This window comes from Spodoptera frugiperda, chromosome 1, assembly GCF_023101765.2.
Source record: "Spodoptera frugiperda isolate SF20-4 chromosome 1, AGI-APGP_CSIRO_Sfru_2.0, whole genome shotgun sequence".
NCBI classification, from domain to species: domain Eukaryota; kingdom Metazoa; phylum Arthropoda; class Insecta; order Lepidoptera; family Noctuidae; genus Spodoptera; species Spodoptera frugiperda.
Window position 1 is genome coordinate 5,025,902 of NC_064212.1, and position 23,338 is coordinate 5,049,239.

At 36.2% G+C, this 23,338-nt stretch overlaps 2 protein-coding genes and 1 non-coding gene across 5 annotated transcripts in view; all 3 read right to left on the reverse strand.

Annotated features, from left to right (window-relative positions):
• Positions 1–12,201, reverse strand: part of LOC118272980 (dedicator of cytokinesis protein 9) — a 49,808-nt gene extending 37,607 nt beyond the window's left edge. For both annotated transcript variants that reach the window (XM_035589703.2, XM_035589702.2), the window contains exons 1-15: positions 11,965–12,201; positions 9,229–9,348; positions 8,106–8,278; positions 6,560–6,857; positions 6,218–6,392; positions 5,920–6,127; positions 5,389–5,692; positions 5,063–5,280; positions 4,578–4,768; positions 3,901–4,145; positions 2,727–2,926; positions 1,531–1,651; positions 1,023–1,295; positions 768–884; positions 120–302 (exon numbers count right to left, since the gene is read on the reverse strand). In XM_035589703.2, the coding sequence (XP_035445596.2) occupies positions 120–302; positions 768–884; positions 1,023–1,295; positions 1,531–1,651; positions 2,727–2,926; positions 3,901–4,145; positions 4,578–4,768; positions 5,063–5,280; positions 5,389–5,692; positions 5,920–6,127; positions 6,218–6,392; positions 6,560–6,857; positions 8,106–8,278; positions 9,229–9,348; positions 11,965–12,012 (2,874 nt within the window). In that variant the 5' untranslated portion in view covers positions 12,013–12,201. The remainder of the gene's footprint in view (positions 1–119; positions 303–767; positions 885–1,022; positions 1,296–1,530; positions 1,652–2,726; positions 2,927–3,900; positions 4,146–4,577; positions 4,769–5,062; positions 5,281–5,388; positions 5,693–5,919; positions 6,128–6,217; positions 6,393–6,559; positions 6,858–8,105; positions 8,279–9,228; positions 9,349–11,964) is intronic.
• A 1,012-nt stretch (positions 12,202–13,213) lies between these two features.
• LOC118273586 (uncharacterized) lies at positions 13,214–14,439 on the reverse strand. The gene is made up of 2 exons (XR_004783423.2): positions 13,868–14,439; positions 13,214–13,453 (listed from the first exon to the last, which is right to left on the reverse strand). It is a non-coding gene; the product is annotated as an uncharacterized LOC118273586 (transcript).
• A 2,839-nt stretch (positions 14,440–17,278) lies between these two features.
• Positions 17,279–23,338, reverse strand: part of LOC118273413 (tyrosine-protein kinase transmembrane receptor Ror) — a 41,242-nt gene continuing 35,182 nt past the window's right edge. The window contains exons 3-8 of one of the 2 annotated variants that reach the window (XM_050703812.1): positions 22,250–22,393; positions 21,769–21,863; positions 20,166–20,369; positions 19,728–19,884; positions 19,494–19,652; positions 17,279–19,412 (exon numbers count right to left, since the gene is read on the reverse strand). In XM_050703812.1, the coding sequence (XP_050559769.1) occupies positions 18,619–19,412; positions 19,494–19,652; positions 19,728–19,884; positions 20,166–20,369; positions 21,769–21,863; positions 22,250–22,393 (1,553 nt within the window). In that variant the 3' untranslated portion in view covers positions 17,279–18,618. Of the gene's footprint in view, positions 19,413–19,493; positions 19,653–19,727; positions 19,939–20,165; positions 20,370–21,768; positions 21,864–22,249; positions 22,394–23,338 lie in introns of both variants that reach the window. The other variant, XM_050703769.1, reaches the window with a different exon arrangement.

Below are 23,338 nucleotides of genomic sequence, written 5' to 3' on the forward strand. Positions count from 1 at the left end.
AGTCATAAATTGTAATTAAGAGTCTATTCCATACATAAGCATTTTACTTATTAACGCAGCCATTTTAAAACATATAAATAGTCCTAGTTTTTCCTTATAATATAGACGTAGGTACTCACCTTAATCCTTCCTGTATTGATAAGGTACTGCGCCATACTTTTAGTGATTATGTCGAAGAAGAAACCGGAGTATTGCATGAATTTGTTGCCGAGCAAAAAGTCCGATTGGTTGGGATCCACGAACATGTGTAAAGGAGCCGTCAACATTGTGTGCAGTTTAAATTCCACGCAGTTGAATACGTACTGCAAAGAAAATAAGGTTTATTTTTGTAAAATTGTTTAACGAAGAAATATGCTTAAAACAGCTTAGAAAAAATGATTTATTGTAGTGTTAAGTAAGAATAGGTATAGGTGTTTCCTGAATGAATTAAACGTTTACGGTAAATTCGTTTCGAACAAAATATCTATATCTGCTAACCACAGTGCCCAAGAGACTCGACATTTTTACACAATAAAAGACAAGTCTACAATTTCAGAGTGATACCACGGCCTCACAGAAAATAGACGTGAAATAACGTTTGCGTTGTTTCCTTGTGTGAGTGAGGTTCCCTTAAATTCCTAACCCCTAAAAGGCCGGCAACGCACTTGTAACGCCTCTGGTGTTTCAAGTGTCCATTGGCGGCAGCGATTGCTTACCATCATGTGATCCGTCTGCTCGTTTACCGGCTTATACCATAAAAAATATTTATCACAAGTTTTGAAGCTTACCTTCACATAGCTATCCAACAAATCCTTTCGGCCATAATCATGTATCATATGCACAAAATGTACAATCAGTTTTACAATCTGGTAACCCATGTCTTGGGTGTAGCTTTTTTCAACGGTCTGCAAATGGAAAGCGAAATTAGTTCTAATGGCTATCGACATAAAGACTAGATTACAGCTACAAATCACGATCACTATAAATTTGTATGAAGAGACAATCAATGTAATTTAAATAAGAAAATTTACGTAGATACGTACCATTAATTCAAACAGTTGATTCATAATAGTTGGCAGGAAAGCGATTAACGAACTCAATTTGATCGCGTGCGCAGCTTTGAGGGCGTTGCATACGTCATTCCATGGTGGCGGGGAGGGCGAGGTGGGTGGCGAACTGGATTTGATCAACCTTTCAGCCTGGCTGAACAGGTTGTGTAAGTGAGGATCCCTGGTAGCTACTGTGGAGTCCAGGACTAGTTGGCAACGGAACAGCTGCTTCTCACCTTCCACCCATACCACTTCTGGACCGGTGTTCTGTAAAGAAGTTTGTAAAATAAATGATAGTAGTGGCAGAATTATCCAGGTAATCTTTGTACATACAAAAGTAAATAGCAAAGATCTTCTCGGTGTATAAAGTAAGTAAAATACTTAGCAAGTTATAAAGTATATTTTCCATTTCCTTCTTTCTCTGAATGAGAGAGAGGGAGGAAGAGAAAGCAAGGAAGAGGGAGAAGGAGAAGGAGGAGAATTATTTCAAAATAAAACTTACCCCTTTCCCAAGTCCAAGTGGTTGAATGGACAAGTATCCAGATGGCAAGTGTGTCGCAATAGGCAAGTTTACAATCTCATCCACCAGTTTATCGTTCTTCAATAATGGAATCCACGCGTATCTGAAATGGTAGAGAAGATGCGTTACTTTAGAATACCTTTATCATCAAAACCCGAATGCGTTTATTGTTAACAAACCTCTATATAAAGGGGGCGATACACACAGACGCTCACGCATTTGTTCCATTAGGGGTAGACAACGCCACCTGCTACGATTCTTAAGGTCATAGCTCATTAGAGCCGACCAGCACCACCTGGTCTTGAGCGGTTAGGACTAAACTCCTATGGATACGCGCTCATTACATCAACTGACGATCGCCTCGCTCACTGCACTGACCACGCGCGGACGGCGGGTGACCCACTGGTCGACAACTCGCTGCACGCACGCTTGCTTAGCGCAGACAGTATGGTGCTCGCAAATGAGTCATGTGACAGCTATGATTGCCAATGAAGGGTTTGTAACTGTTGTTTGTTTTTTTTTTTTTTTTTCGTTGACCACGCGACTTTCATTCGTTGACCACCAGTCGTCCACCCGTAGACCACAACGAGTAGACGCCAAACGGAGAGGCGATGCAGGTCGGGTGGCGGTATCTCTAATGAGCTATGACCTTTACACATTTTATTTACATGTGACTTTGATATCGAATAGGAATATTAAATAAAAACATTGATGTACATTATATTATTAATGAATAGGTCTAGGTTTATATGTGACCGTAGGTATTTTTGTGCAATGTTTTCTATAAACAATAGAGCGGACATTATTAATTTGTGATTCATTATTACTTTCACGTTGTTTCCGTCTAGGGATATAAGTATGTAAGGTATCGAGAGAAAATCTTCAAGTAAAAATAATTATTCTCGAAGGGGTAGGCAGAGGTGGACATTGCGGCATGTCGCTATACAATGCAAACACACTTTTCACCATTTGTGTTATAAAATCATGTAAAAGGGGGTGAGCCCATTGCCGAGACCAGACGAGACCCCTTGTACGGCAGTCGCACTAGCGACCAATCGACCAATGAGGCAGTCTAAATAACAGTATACATATAAATATCAACATACTCATCAGTTAAAATACCAATACAGTCAGTAAAGATAAGCATTAATGTACAAGCAATAATATTAAAAACTTACCCAATACAAGTTTCAACATTAGCATCATTTTTCTTGGCAAGATCACAGGATATGTGGTGGAAGGTGAACAGTAGGTGATGCTGTGCAGTTATGGTGGCTGGGAGACGGATCTTGGCTTCATCACTCCAAGTAGGGTTCGCATTGTGATGTAAAACCGAACAACGGTATTGTGACGTCATGCCGAACCGTCCGTATACAGCCTGGAAAATAAAAAGTTTAATGTAACTTAATGCCGGTAAACCCGCTAGGTGGTCCGCAGGTCCCGAACTAAATGCCTAGTTTTTTCATTTAAAAGATTATCAAATCAACTATGCGAGACTTCGTAGTCGAAACCTCTGTTATCTATGTTTATTTCTAGTATTCGTAGGCGTAGGCATAAATATGTCTAACATAAGATTCTTAACCTAGACCTCAGTCATCGGAAAATAAATATTTATTCCTATTTTTGAACATTTAAAAATACTCCACTGAGAATATCAACAAAATTAACTAGTTCCAATAATAATTCTTGTTTTCATAAATAACCTCTGAATGCATTTATAGCATTAAAATGTTTAGGAATTTATAAATGTGAAACAGAACGACATTGGCATCATACGTAATCAAAGAGGAAATACCACTTCTGTTATTTTATCAAATGTTACATTAATTATATAACATTTAATACTATAGTATTCCAGGCAAATTGAGGAAATGTTAGAGAATGATTTTGATAACCTTAACAAAAAATTTGAAAAAGTGTCAATATTATATAATACCTAAATTATTCCATTCATCACAGAGTTACGTATAATAAATACCTGTTTCTATAGAATAAAACTGCACATGTATGTATGTATGTTAAAAGTATATATGCGTAAAACCCAAAGTACATGGGACTTATAACTGGTTTGCCATTAGGATTGGCAGACGGATTAGAGATCACAGTTTAAAAAATCTGATTACATGCATGTTTTCAGAAAAGGTTTATTCCCCAATCTCCATTAAATGTATAATCTTTCAATTAGCTCTTACACCCACAGGAAGAGCAGGGGTGCTGACACCCAGTGTATAAGGATAAGATAGGATAAGTAACGATCTACTACAAAATTCATAGAAAAGTATAGTTTTAGACATTTCGATAAAAATATTGAATTTGACTATTTAGAAACTACCGTGTTATACATAGTCTTACCTGCATAGGTTTATTTTCACCCGTATCGCTATCTCTCAGCTCAATGGAGCAGGCAATATTCCTAGCTCTGGCAAACATCTTCTGAGATTCAAAGTTCAAGGCGAGAGGTCGCACGTACAAATGGTGTATGTACGCTGCATACGGCTGCTCGGGCTCCACGTTTAGAGTAGCCAGCTCTAGTGTAAGCGGCATTGTAGGCGGGAGAGGAAATGGTTTCAACGCTGCGTACGATGTTGACATGCAATCTGTAATGAATTGTTTACAACTATAAAATTATGTTACTTATTTTTGTTATGGTAGGCGAGGGATCACTTTTGTTTATAACTAGCTGTTGTCAGCGGCTTCGCGTGAGGTCTCGTGGGATAAAAAGTAACCTATGTGTTATTCCAGACCGTAATCAACCCCTGTTCCAAATTTCATTCCGATCCCTTCAGCCATTTTGACGTGATTGAGTAACAAACATACACACAAACTTACAAACATTCGCATTTATAATATTAGTAAGATAGGAGCAGGTACGATTCCAGACTCAGCGGTATTGCTGAGATATTATTGAAAAACCGAAAAGAAGCTAATAGCAATTTCCTGCGTTCCCAAATTTGGGATCATAAAATCATACAATATTGTCCAAAAAGGCAGAAGAATACAAATTATAATAGGATAATTATTATTCTTACTTGGTACTTGTTCGTTGCTCAGATTTATGTTAATGCTGAGCCACCCAGGTATCACAGTCAGTTTGGACATCTTCTCGGACTTGCGGAAGTCTGACAATATCTTCAGCAGGTCATCATCAGACATCTTGTTCGGTTCCTGTCGGTATATAGCTGGGAACTCTGGTGTCAAGTCTAAATCATTGCTGTACATTCTGGAACAATTTATACGTAGCATCAAGTATTTTCATTCAGGATTAACCAGGTTTTAAATGTATCAGCAAAATTCGCAGGGTGGAATCCAGTCATCGAAGCATCGGTTCAGGAATTGAAAGCATGCTTCTTCATCTATTGCTAAAAATACACTTGCAGCTACGCGGGAACAAGGAAGCACAGTTATCATTAATTTACATAGGTATTACAAGTCACGATTTCGGAAACTAGTTTTGAGTTATAGCGCCAACATTCTGATGTAACTCTGATATAATCCATGTCGTCACGAAACTTACTTGTACAAAGGTTTCGCCGCCCAAGCAAAGGGCATCCTGTAGGTTCCCACGCGGTTGGCATACGCCTGGACATTCTTGTGTACTTTGAGGCCAAGTCTCGGGTCCTTGGTGGCCTTGAGGTAAGGCTCCAGCACCTGACTCACGTGGCCTTGCAAGATCTTATCAATCCTCACTACCAGGAACAAGTCTGGGTGCGGATTGTTTACAGACAACATCACCTGTGAAAGCGTTCAATATTGTATAACGAAACATTATCATAAATGCATCTCAGCCTTGATTTCTAATTCCATTGTTTATCTCATATGCAAATGAATGCTAATAAATACCTGTTTCTTCGATCTAAACCACTCTTCCGGTATCTGATTAACGTCTAACTTAACATCGTAACTAAAATTCTCAACTAATGACTTCGTATCCTCGGTATCCTTGACTAGATCTTTCACGGCATCGTGGTTCAGGTCGAAGTGGAAGTTCTCCGAGAGTTTCTTCCCACTCCTCGCGTCGTACAGCGCTAAGTACGTGTAATAAGGTTCTACTTGACACAACAGTTCTTTATCGCCGTCTATCGGCGCTTGCAACCTAAACTTTAAGCTTTCGCATTTGAGCAAAATTCTTTGGCCAAAGTGTTCTCTGAAACAATAAAATGCCGTTCAACCCAAATCGTGAAAACAAGAATGTTCGTGACAGTTATCTGTGTTAGAAAAAGCTAGATACACTTTTTATGGTAGGAACAATTTTTAGTTGAAATAGTTTTATTGTCGTGCAAAAAGGTGACATAAAATTGAGGTATGCGCAAAGTTGCTTTCACTGACTATACACTGGCAAGAAATTGAGGAAATAATAATTGGTGCACGTACTTGAATGGTTCGAGCTGAGGTTCAGGCGAGGGCGCGCGTTTGTACGGCATGCTGAAGATGTTGTACCGGCACTCGTTGCGCGCGGCCGCTATAGACATGTCTGTCTCGCGGGAATACCGCATCAGTAGCGGGTTCATGCTGTGCTCCAGGCCCTTGAGGGTGCCGTATGTAGGAGGAGGAGGTTCCGCTGTTAGAGATACGTCCGCATCTAAACAACCAACACCAAATATTATACCTAATAACTTCCTGTAAAGTTTGCAGAATATGTTACGTGTTTGCTTAACTCTTATTCTCCTACCTTTGTCCAAAGCTTCATCACTTTGGTGAGTTTCTTGGCAATCCTGGTTCTTCTTCAAGGCTGCTTTAAAAGCATTGATCCAATCGTTTACGTCTTCCTCATTCTCAGCTGCAAATGTATAGCCTTTACCGCCGGACATGCGCAATTCGAAACAAAACCGTCCCTTTTTAGGATTCTGTTGAAATAGAACATGCATGTTAAAGGCAACATTTATTGCGAAAACCGGCCAATTCTAGTATCTCTTTTGTAATCTGTTAGGTATAACATAATTTTCAATAAGATAACTTATAACTACGACAGCAAAGTTGATTTTCAAATGCCGATAGATAACAGAAGTCTTACCCTGACGACATCAGAGCAAAAATCCATAACGATAGTCAGCTTCGTATCCGTTTTCTTCTCATCCTTATACACCTCAAGTATATACGTGCCATCGGCCTCTCTAAGCATTGAGCAATAACGTTTCTTAAATGACTTTGAAGCAAGGTTACTGAATATTCTATCTGAGCCGATTTCAGGTCCCTTGAGCAGATGTCCCTCTTTCGTACCAAGGTCCAATTTAGCCGCCTGACCCTCATTGTCACTCTCAGTTTCGGCATCTATATCGTATACCTCCTCCGGAAATTTACTTTCAATGGGCCTGTGTAAAGAACGATAGCGTTAATGGACCTGATAACGGTACCAAGTAATATTTGATTTACTCATGCATTGTAAAGTACTTGTAAATGTTTCTTTGAAATGTATTTGGTACTTCCCTGCCGTGCCTTTTATGATATCATTCAATAACCCGAATGTATGATACGATTACGACTTAATCGTGAACATCAATAAAACATGAACGTGCTTTCAAAAATGTGGCCTTTGATATTAATAATACAGTTTAATTTAATTAATTTGAAGATGCACGATATAATCAAAATCAGCGAAAGTGTCTGTCGCGGCTGCTCATTATCATACTAAAATCAGGCTTATTAAAATGGTATATTTGGTATCAAATCCTTTCATCCTATGTTGTGCAATCATAGGATGTGACTCATGCATCAGATATGGGCATAATGCTCTGGCCTTGGGAGTGGAGCACGTAAGTTTTTGTTGGCCACGCAGTGTTCATTGCCATGTAAAGTATGTTAATTATCATCACTAATGAGTACCACACTGTTTGTTACATTTTAACACATCACATGCAATCAGCTTTCATTTGTACCAGATCGACCAATGATAATGATAATGAATGCATTTTTCAACAATATTATTATTCTAATGAAGTGTTTGCCATGAATAATTAATACCGTTTTTATGATGCAGCCAGGATGCAAAATTGTTTTCTAATATTGGAATTTAAAATAGTGAAAACAATTTTTTGCATAATATATTTATGTGATGTTAATATTATTATTTAACATATTGGACTTGAATAATGTTATCTATATGAATTTTATATTTAGTTGGGTAGTGTTTAGCTAAGAGCTTGATGACAAATGTGCATATGTACCACACATTGAGTAAATAACTATTTCCTTATCCTTATTGTTATTATTGTAGTAAAACTGCATCAAGACATAATTATTTATGTATGACCTCAGATCCACGAAATATTTCGATTTACATTTAAATCATTTAAAAAAATCCCAGTTTATTGCCACTTTAGTTTGTTAAGCTTTAAACTAAATCTATACTAATATTATAAAGCTGAAGAGTTTGTTTGTTTGTTTGTTTGAACGCGCTAATCTCCAGAACTACTGGTCCGATTTGAATAATTCTTTTTGTGTTGAATAGTGCATTTATCGAGGAAGGCTATAGGCTATAAAACATCACAACTATGACCAATAGGAGCCAAGCATATGCGGGTGAAACCGCGCGGAAGCAGCTAGTGAAATATAAAACTTACCGCGGTAAATTGAGGTAGCTGCCTGAATAGTTACTAAACTTGTAATGTATGAGATTCCAACTGGAGGCATAGCTGAGGAGTGCCTGCCTTGTGAGGAGAGGGCAAGAGGCTGCTGTCCTCACGTCAGGCACGGCGGTCGTGACGGTCCTCCAACGACGCGGCAGAACAACACTCTGAAATGCAAAAATGGATAAACATACGAAAACATAATTATTTCTCCATAACCATTTTTATGTCACATTATCACTCAATAGCAAGCAATCTGCACAGCCTATATAAACACCGAGGAGTTATTTAACAAGTCTGTAGCCGGTATCTCGAGAATTGGGTATTTACGACTTATTTTTTTTTACAAGACACCATAAATATGTAAGTATGTTTTAATATATTTATCTCTTATATTTTCATGACAATTAAACAATCCATACTACATAATACCTGCTAAAGGACGCACTCGAAAGGAGTACCAATTATTTAGGTACCTTATTACTATTAAAGATAAGGCTTTTTGGAAGCAGAATAAGTGGAAAGGTTTTGCAAAATTAATATTGTTCGTAAAATTAATGACCTAAGTAAGTGCTAATTGCTGAGTCTACAACATTCCAAGAATTTGTTACACAAAATGGTATTCTAGTACCTAGTTAAACAACACTATTGTAAAGGGAATTCCTATAATATTCATATAGATAGTTGTACTAATTGATGATTATTGATTCTTCTATGATTAATGATTCTTATTGCTGTAAATATATACTTTTGTGCATATTATGTTAAAAACAATACACATTAAAAATAATAATAAATGACTAAGATAACAGAGATTAAATAATAGATGTTGTAGACATCTCTGCATGATTGTAGATGATAAAATAAAATGTTTGCAAGATACTTTTCTAAACAGTTATTAATATATCAATATAACTACTATGTGGGATTTTACCATTTTCAAACTACAATAAAAAATAAGCACTAATTTTAAATGAAAGATACACCTTCAATTAGAGAAATATTAAACTCTCATATGCCAGTATATATGACAACAATAGAAAACACATGGTGTCTCATGTGGACCCGTGTTCCAGCACACAAAAGGTTAAATAAACATGATTTATACACAACTTACAGAAACATCATCAGTTGGGTACAGCAGTATATCGCGGAGAGGATCATTCAAGAGAAGGGTCTTATTGTCTTGGATGTACTGCTCAAAATCCAGTGCTGTACACTTTTTGGCAATGATATTCTGAAACAATTTATTATTATCAACACCTAGTAAATAGTAATTTGATAATTACTAAATTACATAGACACCAGAGAGGAATAGCGAAGCAAAACATCATGAGGAAACCCAAACTGATGCAGTGATTAATGCTCAAACCTTCAAGCATGGTGATTAATGCTCAAACCTTCTGTGTGTAAGAAGAGGTCTTTGGTCACTTACAAACTGTTTTAGAAGTTAAAGAAATAGTAATTTTTGGTCAGTCTTAGCTACTGCTGATATATTACTATTATTAGTTTATTGACACATTTCATATGAAAAATACTTACTTACTTTAAGTACTAGTTAAAAAAATATTAAAGGAAACTTAACTAGAAATGTTGTATAGAGCTTTCAATTAAATAGTTTGCAAACCTGTTGCATTATAGAATTTGTAAATTCTTACCTAAATAAACAGTTTAAAATTAATGTAGACATCCAAATGACCGAAATTTATGAGACTGCTCTATACTGAACTATGAACTATAATTAATTTTTAATTGTAAATTGTTTACTGTTATGTATAAACAATGGTAACATTCTCAACTGTACTTATAAGAATCTACAGATAAAAAATTAAATGGCATTCTAACTAATATGTTTAGTTAATATTGTTAAATATATGCAACAATTGTTAAACTCCTTATATGTGATAAGTAAACTCCTTGTATATTGTTTATTATAAAACGTCAGTTGATTGCAAACCATTTATAGCGTTTTATTAGGTTATGGGCCCAGATACGAAATAAAATTATATTTTCACGAACTTTTAACTTCGGTATGTTTACCAAGTAATTAGTCGACATTTTAAAGACCAGCTATGTTAGCCAGCTATTTGAAACGGCACAGAAACTGAAAAGAACTGGTTTTGAAATTAACGACAAGTGGATGGGATCGCTCATGTTAGTTGGATTACCGGAGAAGTTTGTGAGGCATCCGTGGTTCAGGACGCTATAAAGACAAAAGTGTTGGATATGAGTTTTGCAGTTAAGTCGGAAGGTGCATTCATCGCTGAAAAATATATCATAAATATGGCGGCGGCTACAGAATTCAATCACAGTATCAATCACAGTATGGCGGTAGCAGCGGAAACGGAAACCGAAAATTCGTTGACGAGCACTGTCAGTGGTGGTGTTGGTAGCGCTGGTAGTAGCCATAGTGATACAACAACAATTTCGGCGCAAGTACTCATATGGTTTCCAACAAGAATTTTTTGTCAGAATGTTTGTTATCAATTCAAGATTAAGGAGATTGTTGAATGCTCAGGAGACTCATACAGATTAAGACTGTGAAGAGTGAGCAAGTGTTGACAGCTGCAGTAAAAGTATTGAATAATACTTGGCATAGACGTTTCGGTGTGAGTTTTGATGAGAAGTGCGGCTCTAACAAAGCCAGTTGCACAGTTTGTTGCGAAAGGAAACAAACTAGGTTACCATTCCCTCAAAGTGTAAGCAAATGTCACTAGGTAAAGCCAGATATTACCTATTGTTTATAGATGACTTTAGCAGGATGTACACAGCTTATTTTCTGAGATGGAAAATTATTTGAGGAAATGTGGTATAGTTCATCAGAAAGAAACAGTTATACACCAGAGCAATATGGAGTAAGTGAAAGGTACAACAGATTGAGTTGAGAAAACTCGTTGTTTCCTATTCGATGCTCAGTTTGAGAAATGTCTATGGGCAGAGCCTGTAAACACAGTCAACAGCAGGTATTAAAGAGAATACAACTCTTTATGAATTATGGACGGGCAGAAAGCCAAAGTTGCAAATATTTGGCAGTCCAGTTATGGTCCAAGTAAAAAAGAAAAACAAAAAATGAGATAAGAAAGCGAAGAAGAAGTTCCTAGTTGGATATTGTGAAAATATCAAGGGCTATCTTTTGTGAAGGTGAAGTACATTATAGAGTCAGGCTTGTGGCTAAGGGATTTACCCAGTTAATGAGATTTTTTCACCAGTTTTACCAGAGTTTTGTTAAATAATATTATGTTTTTTAAAACAGATTATAATATTGTTTTAGAGAGAATTTAGATTATTTTGTTAGGTCAGGGTGTTAAATATATGTAACAAAATAATATATGTATGTAGACCTATCAATTGTTAAACTCCTTATATGTGATAAGTAAACTCCTTGTATATTGTTTATTATAAAACGTCAGTTGATTGCAAACCATTTATAGCGTTTTATTAAATATTATATGAACTCAATGTCGTACCTTCGATGTTTACAATATCCGGCGGTAAATGTTATGTAAATATTGCATGCAAGACAGCCAGACAAGGTAATAAATTATATAGATTGCCTATATTCAGCATTTACCAATTAAATCTTTAATTAATAATGACTATGCTGCAAGTATATCACTGATGGCACATAAACAACATTAGCATGGAATAGAATAATGTACTTTCATGTAATTAGAAATTTCTAATGCAAATAGAAAGTAAAGACGATTTTCCAATCAGAACCAATAGACCTATGTATGAGAAAATTTAAAGCGCTTTTTTATTGACTAGCACTCGGCTAATTTTGTTTTACTTATATACATTCCACTACCAACTGAAAATATTCCTTACAATGCATGTTACTTGTATTATTTACCTCATATTCTGCGCCGTTCTTTTTCACCTTAGAATTCACTGGAGGCATGGTGGATAAAGTTAAAACACACAATATCTAAAAACAATCACACGTATACACTTTGAGTACCACGCGTATATATATTTTTTGAAAAATCAATCATTTTTCATTTACAAAATGCCGAAAACCGCAATACGAACGAAGAAGGAAGAAGCGACACACCGAAATACGAACAAAAGTGACAGTATGACAACCGCCGACAGTCGATCGGTGTTGCCAACACGGCAAGTCAATATTATGTTAATGTGGCTTCGGAAAAAATATATATTCTGTGCTTTTTATCCCTTATCCTATTCCTTCAACTTTGCTTCGGTTTGCGATAAACGACGTAGCAAATGGTCGGTCGCTCAACCGCAACATGTGCAGTGTGGAGCCAAATAAATGTTTGTGAAAATCGAAATGAACATGATTTCCGAGATGTTATGAATTACTTGTAAATTCTGACATCGAGAAAGCAATCTAAGAGTTATAAGAGTGCGAGTAAATACTCTCACTTACTCACTTGAAATGACTTTCAATTATTAGCCTTACGGTTGAAACTGAAACCTGAGCGAGAAAGCGGGAATTTGAATTTGTAAACTCCACCGTTGAGTTATGAACATCCTTTGTAGGGAATTTAATTTACGGTTTGTAAGCAACCTAAAATTTTGTAGATATAGTATAAATCTGTATACTTATTGCCTGTCAGCCAGGATATTCATAAGCATAGAATCGTACTATTAATATCAAAGATGCGATATTGTTCCTTATCGCGATGGAATTCTCGTGGGCTTCCATAGTCGTGTGGACGATGTGCCTTACTCATACTGTCGAAAACCATCGGTATTCCTCCATTACTTGTAACCGTAGCCAGAGTTATCACCGTACACGACAGGCCTCGACCTACCGCTGTTTTCGGCAGGTCCCGCCACGTTAGCGGCCTTGAGAGGCTGATTCCCTTCCTCGAGTGGCGCGCGTTGAACACTACACTAGCGCCTATTCTCAATTAGGTATACAGCGCACGCCTGACTCCCGCAAGCCTGTTCTACGAAGGTCAGCACTGCTACTACGGGGGGGGGGGGGGACTTGACGCCTTCCTCTCCCTTTCAGCCGCTTCCTTTGTCAATATAATTTGTTCACAGAAGAAGCAAACTCGTCCCATGTGCTTTCTCATGTCGATTGCATGACACGGACCAAGGTGAATCAATTATTAAAAATAAAATAATGTGAATGTAAGTAATATTTTGTCTTTAATAAAAATGAATATTAAACAGAACACAACACACTTTCTCTTCCATGAGTTGAGTATAATCAACAAATAAATCAACAGTTAACAAAATCCCAATGAGCTTTGGTAGTTTCTTTGCAGCATTACGACCAATATTGACCTGCTTCGTTTAGCAGACTATGGATGCATAATATGAGAATTGAGAAATCTCTAATTTGGATATGAAGTCACATTTAATTCTTCCTGCAACAAAAAAAGACAATTTAGTTTTATGACACATGAACATATTTTATGTAACATAAATTCTAAAATATTATTCATAAAACAATTTCTTTGATATCTTTTATGAGAAATTTTATAAGTACTGTTGGATTTTTGATCAGATTTTGATGAAAACTATGACATAAGCTAAATCACCTCAATGTGTAAGTAGCACTGTCTTCAGGATTGAAAACCAGCAATATTATCAGAACAGATGCTTTTTTTATCTAGTTTTATTTTCGAAACTATCAGTTTCAGAGTTTCAGAATATAAATTTTATATTTTTAATTTAAGAAATTCTCAGTAGTCTTTAATAAATTTAAGTAGTTATACACTGGCTAATGTTACTGCCAGATAATATTTTTTTCTATTTTGAAAAATTTTTGAGTTACACACCTTTGCATTTATTTCTTATTTAGTGGAGACGAATAATTAAGAAGTGTTCCAGTAATCACTTTAAACATCTTTTTAGCTATTTAACATGGTCTGCTATAAGGCACCATTTATCAATTGTTTATGCATTGCAATTGCACAACATACCTAAATTATTTCATGCGGTTTATGAAAAACCTTAATTTTATCACTTCATTTATTCTTGATTTTAACTCTTCTTGTTTTTCAGAAGACAGGAATAAACTCATAGTGTCACCAAGATCTTCGAAGAATTTTTTAACCTTTTCATCATTTAATTCTTCAGTATTTTCCATTACATTATTAAACAGATTTGAAGTTTCTGACACCATATACTCTTTACAGGAATCATCTATTGTGCTTTCATCCTCCATTCTTTCGTTTATACTATTAACTATAATATTTTCTTCCTTTAGACCATCATTCAGAACAATTAAGCTATGTAATAATTTCTTAGCTTTCTTCTTATTTTCTAATATTCTATTTTTTTCCAATACATCATCTTTATTTATTGTGCTTTCAACCTCCATAGACACATTCATAGTGGCTTTCTTCTTATTTTCTAATATTCTATTTTCTTCCAATACATCATCTTCTTGTGTTTTTTCTTCAATCATTTCTTCCTTAATATCATCTGGCAGTACAATTTCACTGTGTAAGTTTATAGTTTTCTCTTTCCTTTTTTCGCTTTCAACTTCCATAGTTACATCTGTAGCATCTTTAATGGGTTCTTCCTTAATGTCATCTTTAAGTATAACTTCACTATGTAAATTCTTGAGGTTCTTTAATTTATGTAATGGTATATTGTCTTCATAATCATCATCTGAAAGTCCCATACTTTCATATGTTTGAGTATCCTTAATATTTTCTTCCATAGTATTGTCTTTTAGCATCACTTCATTAAGTACTATTTTTGCTAAGATGCTATTTGTTTTCCTATCAGCATAGTTTTTAATTGCGCTTACATTTTCTGTCATAACCTTATTGTTTTCTTCCGATTTAGAATTTATCGTTATATCAGTACCATGTGAATTTGTTATGTTTATGTCATTTTTACTGACATCATGTGAATTAGAATTGTCACTGATAACTTTACATAATTTGTAATTTATCAGGTTTTGGATTGTTCCTTCCCATACATTACCTTTGTTTATTGTGCTTTCAACTTCTATACTTTTATTTGTAGTCACATCTTCAACATTTTTTTCTGTTAATTCATCTATTGTTGTGAATTCATGGTGGATATTTTCTGTTGTGTCTTCAATATTTTCATCTGAATCAGAATCAATTGTTACAACAGTACCAGAATTTGTCATCTTCTTGTTTTCACCAAGTTTGTCATTAAGTGCACTAGGATTTCCATTGATTACTTCACTTAACTTGTAGTTTATCAGATTTTGGATCGTTTTCTGTAAGTTGTGAATATCTTCATCTTCAATATTTAATTCTGTCTTTAGATCACGAGACAGTAATATCTCTTTAACTTGATCATGTGTAATTAATTTACTTTTTTTTAGTTTTCTTTGTGAGGATGCAACATTTCTTTGTTTAATTTTATCAAGTATGCTATCACCCCACTTATTTACAGATTCAGGCAGATGACAATCTTTTACATTCGAATAATAATTGTCTAAAAATTTAAGTGACCCATCCAAATATTTTTGTATAAAACATGGGTATAATGACTTATTATCATGTTCCTTTAGTCTCCCAGATTGTATTAAAATGTATAACTTCACATATTTATTCTTTATCCTAGACCACTCTGTCCTGCATCTGTCTGCTGGAAAACAAATAAAAGTATATGTAAGCAACATAATCAATTATTTAACATTTCTGGACTTTAAAGAGACTACGACCTCTGAGTTTGTTTTGGCATTTCTTCTCAGAATAGTTGGATAGGAAATGTCAGCCTCATGTAGCTATTTCTAAGATTGATGCGTAAAAGTGTTATCTTATAACCAACTTGTAAAAATAAATATCATTTATCATTTATAATGATTATCTCTGGCCCATAAAGTTAATCCTATTTATTCACTCAACCATCAAGCCACACTAATAATAATGAGACTCACCATTTGTGTTATAAGTCCCATGTAATAGGGGGTGAGCCTATTGCCATATAACGGCCACAATTTAGATTCCGTGCTACTGCTGAAAAATATTTCGAAAAACCGAAAAAAGCCCAATAATGCCCGACCCGGGAATCGAACCCGAGATCCCTTGTCCGGCAGACGCATTTGCGACCACTAGACCAATGTGGCAGTCATGGACTAAGTTAGGAAGGAAATAAGTAGATGTAGTTAGGACAGATTATAATAAAATTATAATTTTGTAGCTGTTGCCGTCGGTCAATATTGACCGCGTTAGAAGTGAACTGTGAACATAGTGAACAAACTTACTTGTTGAACCCAAATTGACAGCAATTGCTTTCCAGTTACAGATAGGATTTGCAGTTGGCTTATGAAGTGCTTTACCATATACAGGGGGATAATATCTTTTTACTTCACCAATCAAAGCTTTTTGTAGAGGAGACCAATGTTTTGATACCATTTTCTTTATTTAATATTATCATATCCAGTTATATATTTGTTTTGTTTTGATAATTTTGTTAGAAATGCAATGTTTTCGACCAACACAACACAACTTTTTGACATTAGGTATACACAATGACTAAATGACATTTATGACATTCTGAATGTGTGACCACTTTATTGACTACAGATTATACAACATTACAATATATTTCAATAGCTAACACTGTAATATTAAATTATTTTAAATAAAATATCGGATTTTGTAGTAAGTTAGGCATCTATTAAAACTGTTTTTAGTTATATTAAACTACTACTACTAACTCATTTATCAATTATAATGTACTTAATTTCTTACTTCTGACTGAAGTTAATTCTTATTTTTGGTCCCTTTTCATTCATTCAGAACAAATAGTATATATGTTTAGGGGAAATTCAGATTAACATTGGATTAGAGCAAAAAGAGATTTTGAATTTGAATTTAAATTTTAGGTCATTAAACCAAATTTAACCGAATACATACAATACAACTTTACATATGTAACTTAGCGACTTCACTGACGCCGACGTATCAAGTTAAAAAGTGGCATAATATTTTTTTTATATACCCAGACTATATTCTATTTAATTTCAATCTGTGCAGGAGTTTTTGCAGTAAAGAGTAATATTTAATTAGGTACAAAGCTAAAGAGTTTGTTTGTATTCTTCAATAAAACTTTTTTTGTGGGGTAGTCAATTTATCGAGGAAGGCAATATGCCATAAAACATCACGCTACAATCAGTAGGGGGTCGAGCAGTGGGCAAAACTGTTCTGTAATAGCTCTAAAGTTGGGTTGGGATGGGTATAAAAAAAACAAACAGACAGTCTTTGTGATAACACTTTATTTTTATACATCTTTTATCATTTATCTTGTATCCAGCATAGAATAGGTACTATGTAATTATTTTGTAAATTTTGAAAAATTAATTGTTTTAAAGGTTACCTAAGTATTAATTTTTACACGTTCTTGTTCTTTTTTTAATTAAATAAATACAAAAATTGACAATAATTTATTTTCCCACGGCTGAATGATTAAGTAAAGTATAATATTAACCACATAATAACTCAATTTTCCTTCAATAATGATATTTAACTCTATATTTCGATAGTCATATTAAGGGCAAATCGTCCTGCCGCGGGTTTCTGTTTCTTTTTACGATGATGTAGGTACCTTTACAACTCCAAAAATAATTTGATTGTCATTGAACATCTGTAGTAGGTATGTAGTTATGTACTTTAAGAAGGTACTAACGGACCTTAATAATATTGTGACACCCTTAATTTCTTTTTGGCACCACCATCACTCTTTGGGTAGTTGGGCACGCACATTTCGAGCCGCGCGTTTTAGGGATAATACGGCTCTGTGGGAATTATTTAGTATAACTGTATATTTAATAATGAAACCGATTGTAAAACAGTTATTTTAAATATTGTATCTCTAAAACTTGAACTGACACTCAAATATTCACAAACTGTAAAAACATAGTCTAGGACTAGGATAAATGTCTAACTACAAAGTATGTATTACTAAATGCTTAATTTTATTATAAAGATCGTTGTAAACACACCTAGCTACATTTTATCAACAGATACAAATTTCAGTCAACAGTCAACACCTACTTACATAAGGTACATTTTAGCAATAAAACATTTGTTTCCTATATGTAGGATAGGTGAAAGATTTCTCATAAAAAATCTATCAATACAAAAGTAGACAAGTTCTTAGATAGTTTATTAAATACATAAAATTATTATGGTAGACATAAATTGTTCTATCGTCTTACAATTAGGTACGTACTTTTATTTTTGGCATATGGCACACAGATTTATTAACTTACTAACTAACATATCCATTAAATACACAACACAATTTAAATATCATAGAGACGTACAATCAACCTCTATAGTCCATAGCAAGTGAAAGTCCGTAGATGTACAGTAGTATTATTATTATGAAAAATATCACACTTAGGTAGGTAATTGAGTATTTGACTCTATCGAAGTTACATTCCCGACTTCATCGAAGTCACTTCCAACGTGTCAACCACTCGAAGCTAACACTGAAACTGTGGGAAGTCGCTAGTCTGTGTACGGAATGTGCAGGAGAGAGCCGAGGGCGAGGAGCGCGCCACGTACTGCGAGGCCGGCCGCCGCGCCGGCTGTCAGGTGTACTCCTCGTCCTCGTCCTCGTCCTCGCTCGACTCGAACGCGGCCTCCATCTCGGCGTGGTCCTCGGGCGTCGGCAGCGACAGCTTCAGGTAGTCTACCGGCAGCTGCTCCTTCGGGATCAAGTACCCTGTGGAGTCTTGTGGTGGAGGCGGAGGTCGTGGAAGTCGCACCTGCATTGCCTGGCCACCAGCCGCTGCATCCTCTAATTTTCTACATATTTCATCGAAACCTATTCTATCTCGAGGGTCAGCCTTCCAACATGCGCGCATTAAGTCACCAGCGAAGCGGGGGCAGTCCTCGGGGGGCACTAGCACTATACCTCTTAAAATTAACTTGGTAGCGCCGTCGTTGTTTTGTCCATAGAAAGGTTGTTTGCCTCTGCTGTATATCTCCCACAGCACTACGCCATACGACCACACGTCGGACTCGTGCGTGAACCGAGCGTACACAATACTCTCCGGTGACATCCATCGTACGGGCATGGGTCGCTCGCCGCCCATTTTGTAGTAGTCACACGTGTAGACATCTCGTGACATGCCAAAGTCTGCTATTTTCACTGTGAGGTTTGCACCAACAAGACAATTCCTCGCTGCTAGATCTCGATGGACGAATCTTCGTGAAGCGAGGTACTGCATGCCTCGTGCTATCTGCAGCGCTACATGTAGTAAAGCATGTTCATCCAGTATTGGCCCCGGCCTGCCTCCTCCGCGGGAGCCTCTAAGAACGCCGGCCAGGTCACCCCACTCCATGTATTCGAAAACCATCCAGGGGCTCGCGTTGATGTCATCTGAAAATTAAGTTTAAGCAAATTAAATAACACTAAATATTTCCCAGAATCATTAAAAATTGTAAATCAAAGATACGCTACCTCTGTATACAACTCCAACAAGAGCAAGAATGTTGGGATGCCTGAACGCAGACATTATGGAGACTTCCCGCACAAAGTCTTCTTCAGCATTGCGACCTGCACTTTCCTTCAGCACCTTAATGGCTACTACTTGTTCATCAGCGGTAGTTCTGAGAAGTCCTGTAACAATTAACTTGTTGAAGACTGAACATAACACTAATGGATTTGTAGAATGAATGCACCGATGAAACCTACCTTTATGGACTTTGCCAAAGCATCCTTCACCAACCTCTTCAAGGAATGTGAGGGCGTTTCTGTCTAGAAGCTGGACCTGGGACTTGTTGGTATCATCAGTGTCCATAACTCCTGGAGTGCCTGGTACCGGAACGTTGCCAGCTCCGTAGACTCCATACTGAGGGTTCGTTATATACCTTTCAGCAAGCAGAGGCTCTCCCGGTCGCACACGCTATAAAAAACCAAGCTTATACATTCTTTTCTTGCATTCATTTCCAATATTGTGTGCAACAGGAAATTAGGAGAAACAAGCAATCAGTAAGCGACATCCTCCAACAGATGATTGAATATTAGATTATGTATACAATAGTGATCATGCGAGGTGTGCGGTTGCAAATTAAAGGCCATAAATCATTCAAGCTGATAGGATGTTTTACTCTTATAATGATTTGTACTCACAGGTTGTGTTTTGCCATCGACCCGACACATTCTCTTTTTGAGGTACAGTAGGATAATAGAGACCAGTAGTATTAAAGTAACGGCCCCCGAAACTGTGACGGCTATTAAAGTGCCCACGCCGGCACTCATACCCGTATCTATTAGTGAGCCGTTCCCAGTCGTAGATTCCGCGAATATTTCTCCACTGCTTGACGATTTGGATATCTGAAGCAAAAACATAAAGTTTAGTTTACAAGCTTAACTTTACTCTTTTCAATAAAATTTGCGCATTTGGATGCGCAATTACCTCCCTTCCCAATCTTCCCAAGCCCTGATTCCCCAACAACCCTTAAATTCCTAACCCTCAAAAGGCTGGCAACGCATTTGTAACGCCTCTGGTGTTTCGGGTATCCATGGGCGACAGCGATTGCTTACCATCAGGTGATCCGTCTGCTCGTTTACCGGCACAGAGTACATTATTTACCGGCTTATTCCATAAAATTAAAATATATTAAGGTACCTTGGTTGGTTCAAAAAGTTAGGAATTAGGAAATCATTTGCAGATTCCTTTACTTTAAAAGATTTAAGCAAATGCATGAATAAGAAAATAAACCAGAATTAATAACAAAACAAAAGAAATGCTTCTTCATTAAAGACATGTTAAAAATACCTACTGTTTACGTTGACACGAAAAAGGGACAAAAACAACATTAAAGTTCATACGTAATCAAAGTACTCTCAGAATTTGGGTGACATCGGTTTTATCATGGCTGACCTATCATGAATATTTATCAGTAACTATGGAAAAACACTGATTTCATTTTCCATCCCATGTACCTACCTACTACATTTTAGTAGGCTTGCTCAAAATCAATACTTTTATTGATAAAGTTCATGGCTTGTTATTCATAAAGGTACCTTCGTTGCTGTTTTTATTTTGCTTTCGTTTGTTTTGTTTTTACGTCTTTTAAAGCCTCGTCCCCTCTAGGAACATTGGAAGACCCCACTAGCAACAACGATGTCGGGCGTCGTCGGACGTCATCGCCGCGTCCTTGTTGACTGTGCGACAAGGAACAGTTTCAACAATGTCGTGGATGTCGTCCGACATCGTCCGATGTTTCTGGGGACACATGTCATATCGGTCGACAAATGTTCCTAGTGGAGACGAGGCTTAATAGATACGTATATACGTAGAAATTACGTATTTGCTCCCACTCCTAAACTTTTTTGGTTTTATCTAAGTAGGTAATGTTATCTTATATGACAAAATAAAAAAATACGTGTTTTATATTTTTACATTACCTAACTGACGGTCTAAATTGATTGTTAATTTTCAGTCTCCGTCATCATCCCTATTAGGATAGGATACAACAGAAACAGATTATACATCAATTTTCTCTGACGAATAATGATCCAAGACAGAATCATCACATATTTTCAATTTTCTATCATTCAAATGATCCTGTTTTATAGGAGTTTACTTTACTCTCTCTCCATAAACCTAATCAGGTTTCAGTAGACTTTTATCATTAGACTAATATTTTTAATCAGTCTCGCAATCAGCGCTGTGGGACAGCTCGATAAGGCGATAAAAGGGGTTTTTAATTAAGATGAATGTTCTCACTTGTGCGGTGGGCGCTGACGACAGGTATCTGGTGTCAGAGGCATTCGACGTCCTCGGAGGGATCACATTCAATATAGGCTTCAGAGTCACAGGAACTGGAATTAATAGACACAGTTTACTGTTAGACCTTCACTGACACACATAGGTATTATATTATTAGTTAAGTAAGTCGAATTCAATACATCGATACGTTCTAGAGTTTCAGAGAAATTTCAATACCGTACTGTTCACTTTATTTGTTAACTTATAAATGTATCAAGACACTGCAATAAATTAATACATAATGAGCAAATTTTGACCAATGAGATACTTTGAAATTATTATGATCGATACCGTCAAAATATTGTCCGATTACAAACACAAACATAAACTCGTAAATCAAAACAAGAAAACAAAAGTTCAATAAACTCTGAGTAACAAATTACGATCAATCAAGCATTGTGGAGTGTGGGAGTTATTAATAAACGTATGGTAAGATCACCTGTGCTTCTGGGGCATTTGAAGTCGTGGGTGACGGGCAGCCCGTTGGAAGTGCAGCGGCAGTAGTGCGACGTACTGTTGTATGGCATGCATGCTGCTTCCTTGCCGCATGAATGCAAGCCACAAGAGCCCGGGAAATATATCGCTGAAAAAGAAAGACGTAGCATGTTTATGTCCTTGAAAAATGTCTTGGCAATGTTTGTACAGGTATGGATGTTAGTTACTCTGCTGTGTGAAAACTAGTAGATCGATTTGAGTAAAATTTTACGCAACGAGAAATTATATATAGTGTGGAACACCAGATGGGTTAAGTCTCTTGTCAGTTTTTTCTCAGTCAGAGTATAATTAAAAGATCTGGTGAAAGTTAATATTTAGATACTTAATATGTTTATAGCAAAATAAAGGGTACCTCATCAATCCCTATTTATTTTCCTGAAGGTAATAATCTGCAAAACGCATAACTATCTATATATTCTACCAATTACTACATAATACGTATACTGGAACAATGATCCCGGAATTAATGGATCAAATATGTCTATCCATCCGTTGGAAGTGATCAAATGAACACGACCAATAGAAACTAACGAGAAATGTTCCCAAGACCTACTTGCAATGGAAATTGTAACCGTTTTAATTATAAAGTTAAATTAATTAAATGTTTTCTCTTGTTTATAGAATGAACGGCAGTGTAAAGAAGTTAAATATAGGGTGTCCCAAAATTAACGCAAGATTTGAATTAAATAGAAAACGCCGTTTTTAGTCTTTTGATAGTTATATTTTTATTGACTCGTAAAGTACATAGGATAGGGTTATATATGGAATAACACATCGGACAAATGGCCTCCACGGCTTTGTTGAAATTTGCCATGACCATTCTGCATAAATGTGGCTGAATTTCGTTACTGCAGCGTTGAATCTCCTCCTTTAATGCACAGGTGGTTGTGGGCTTGTTGACATACTTGTGATTTCAAATAACCCCATAAAAAGAAGGTGATCAAGGCTAATGGTGTTAAATCACACGATCTAAGAGGCCAATTTTGATCACCGATACGAGAGAGTACACGACCTGGAAATGTCTTTAAAATAT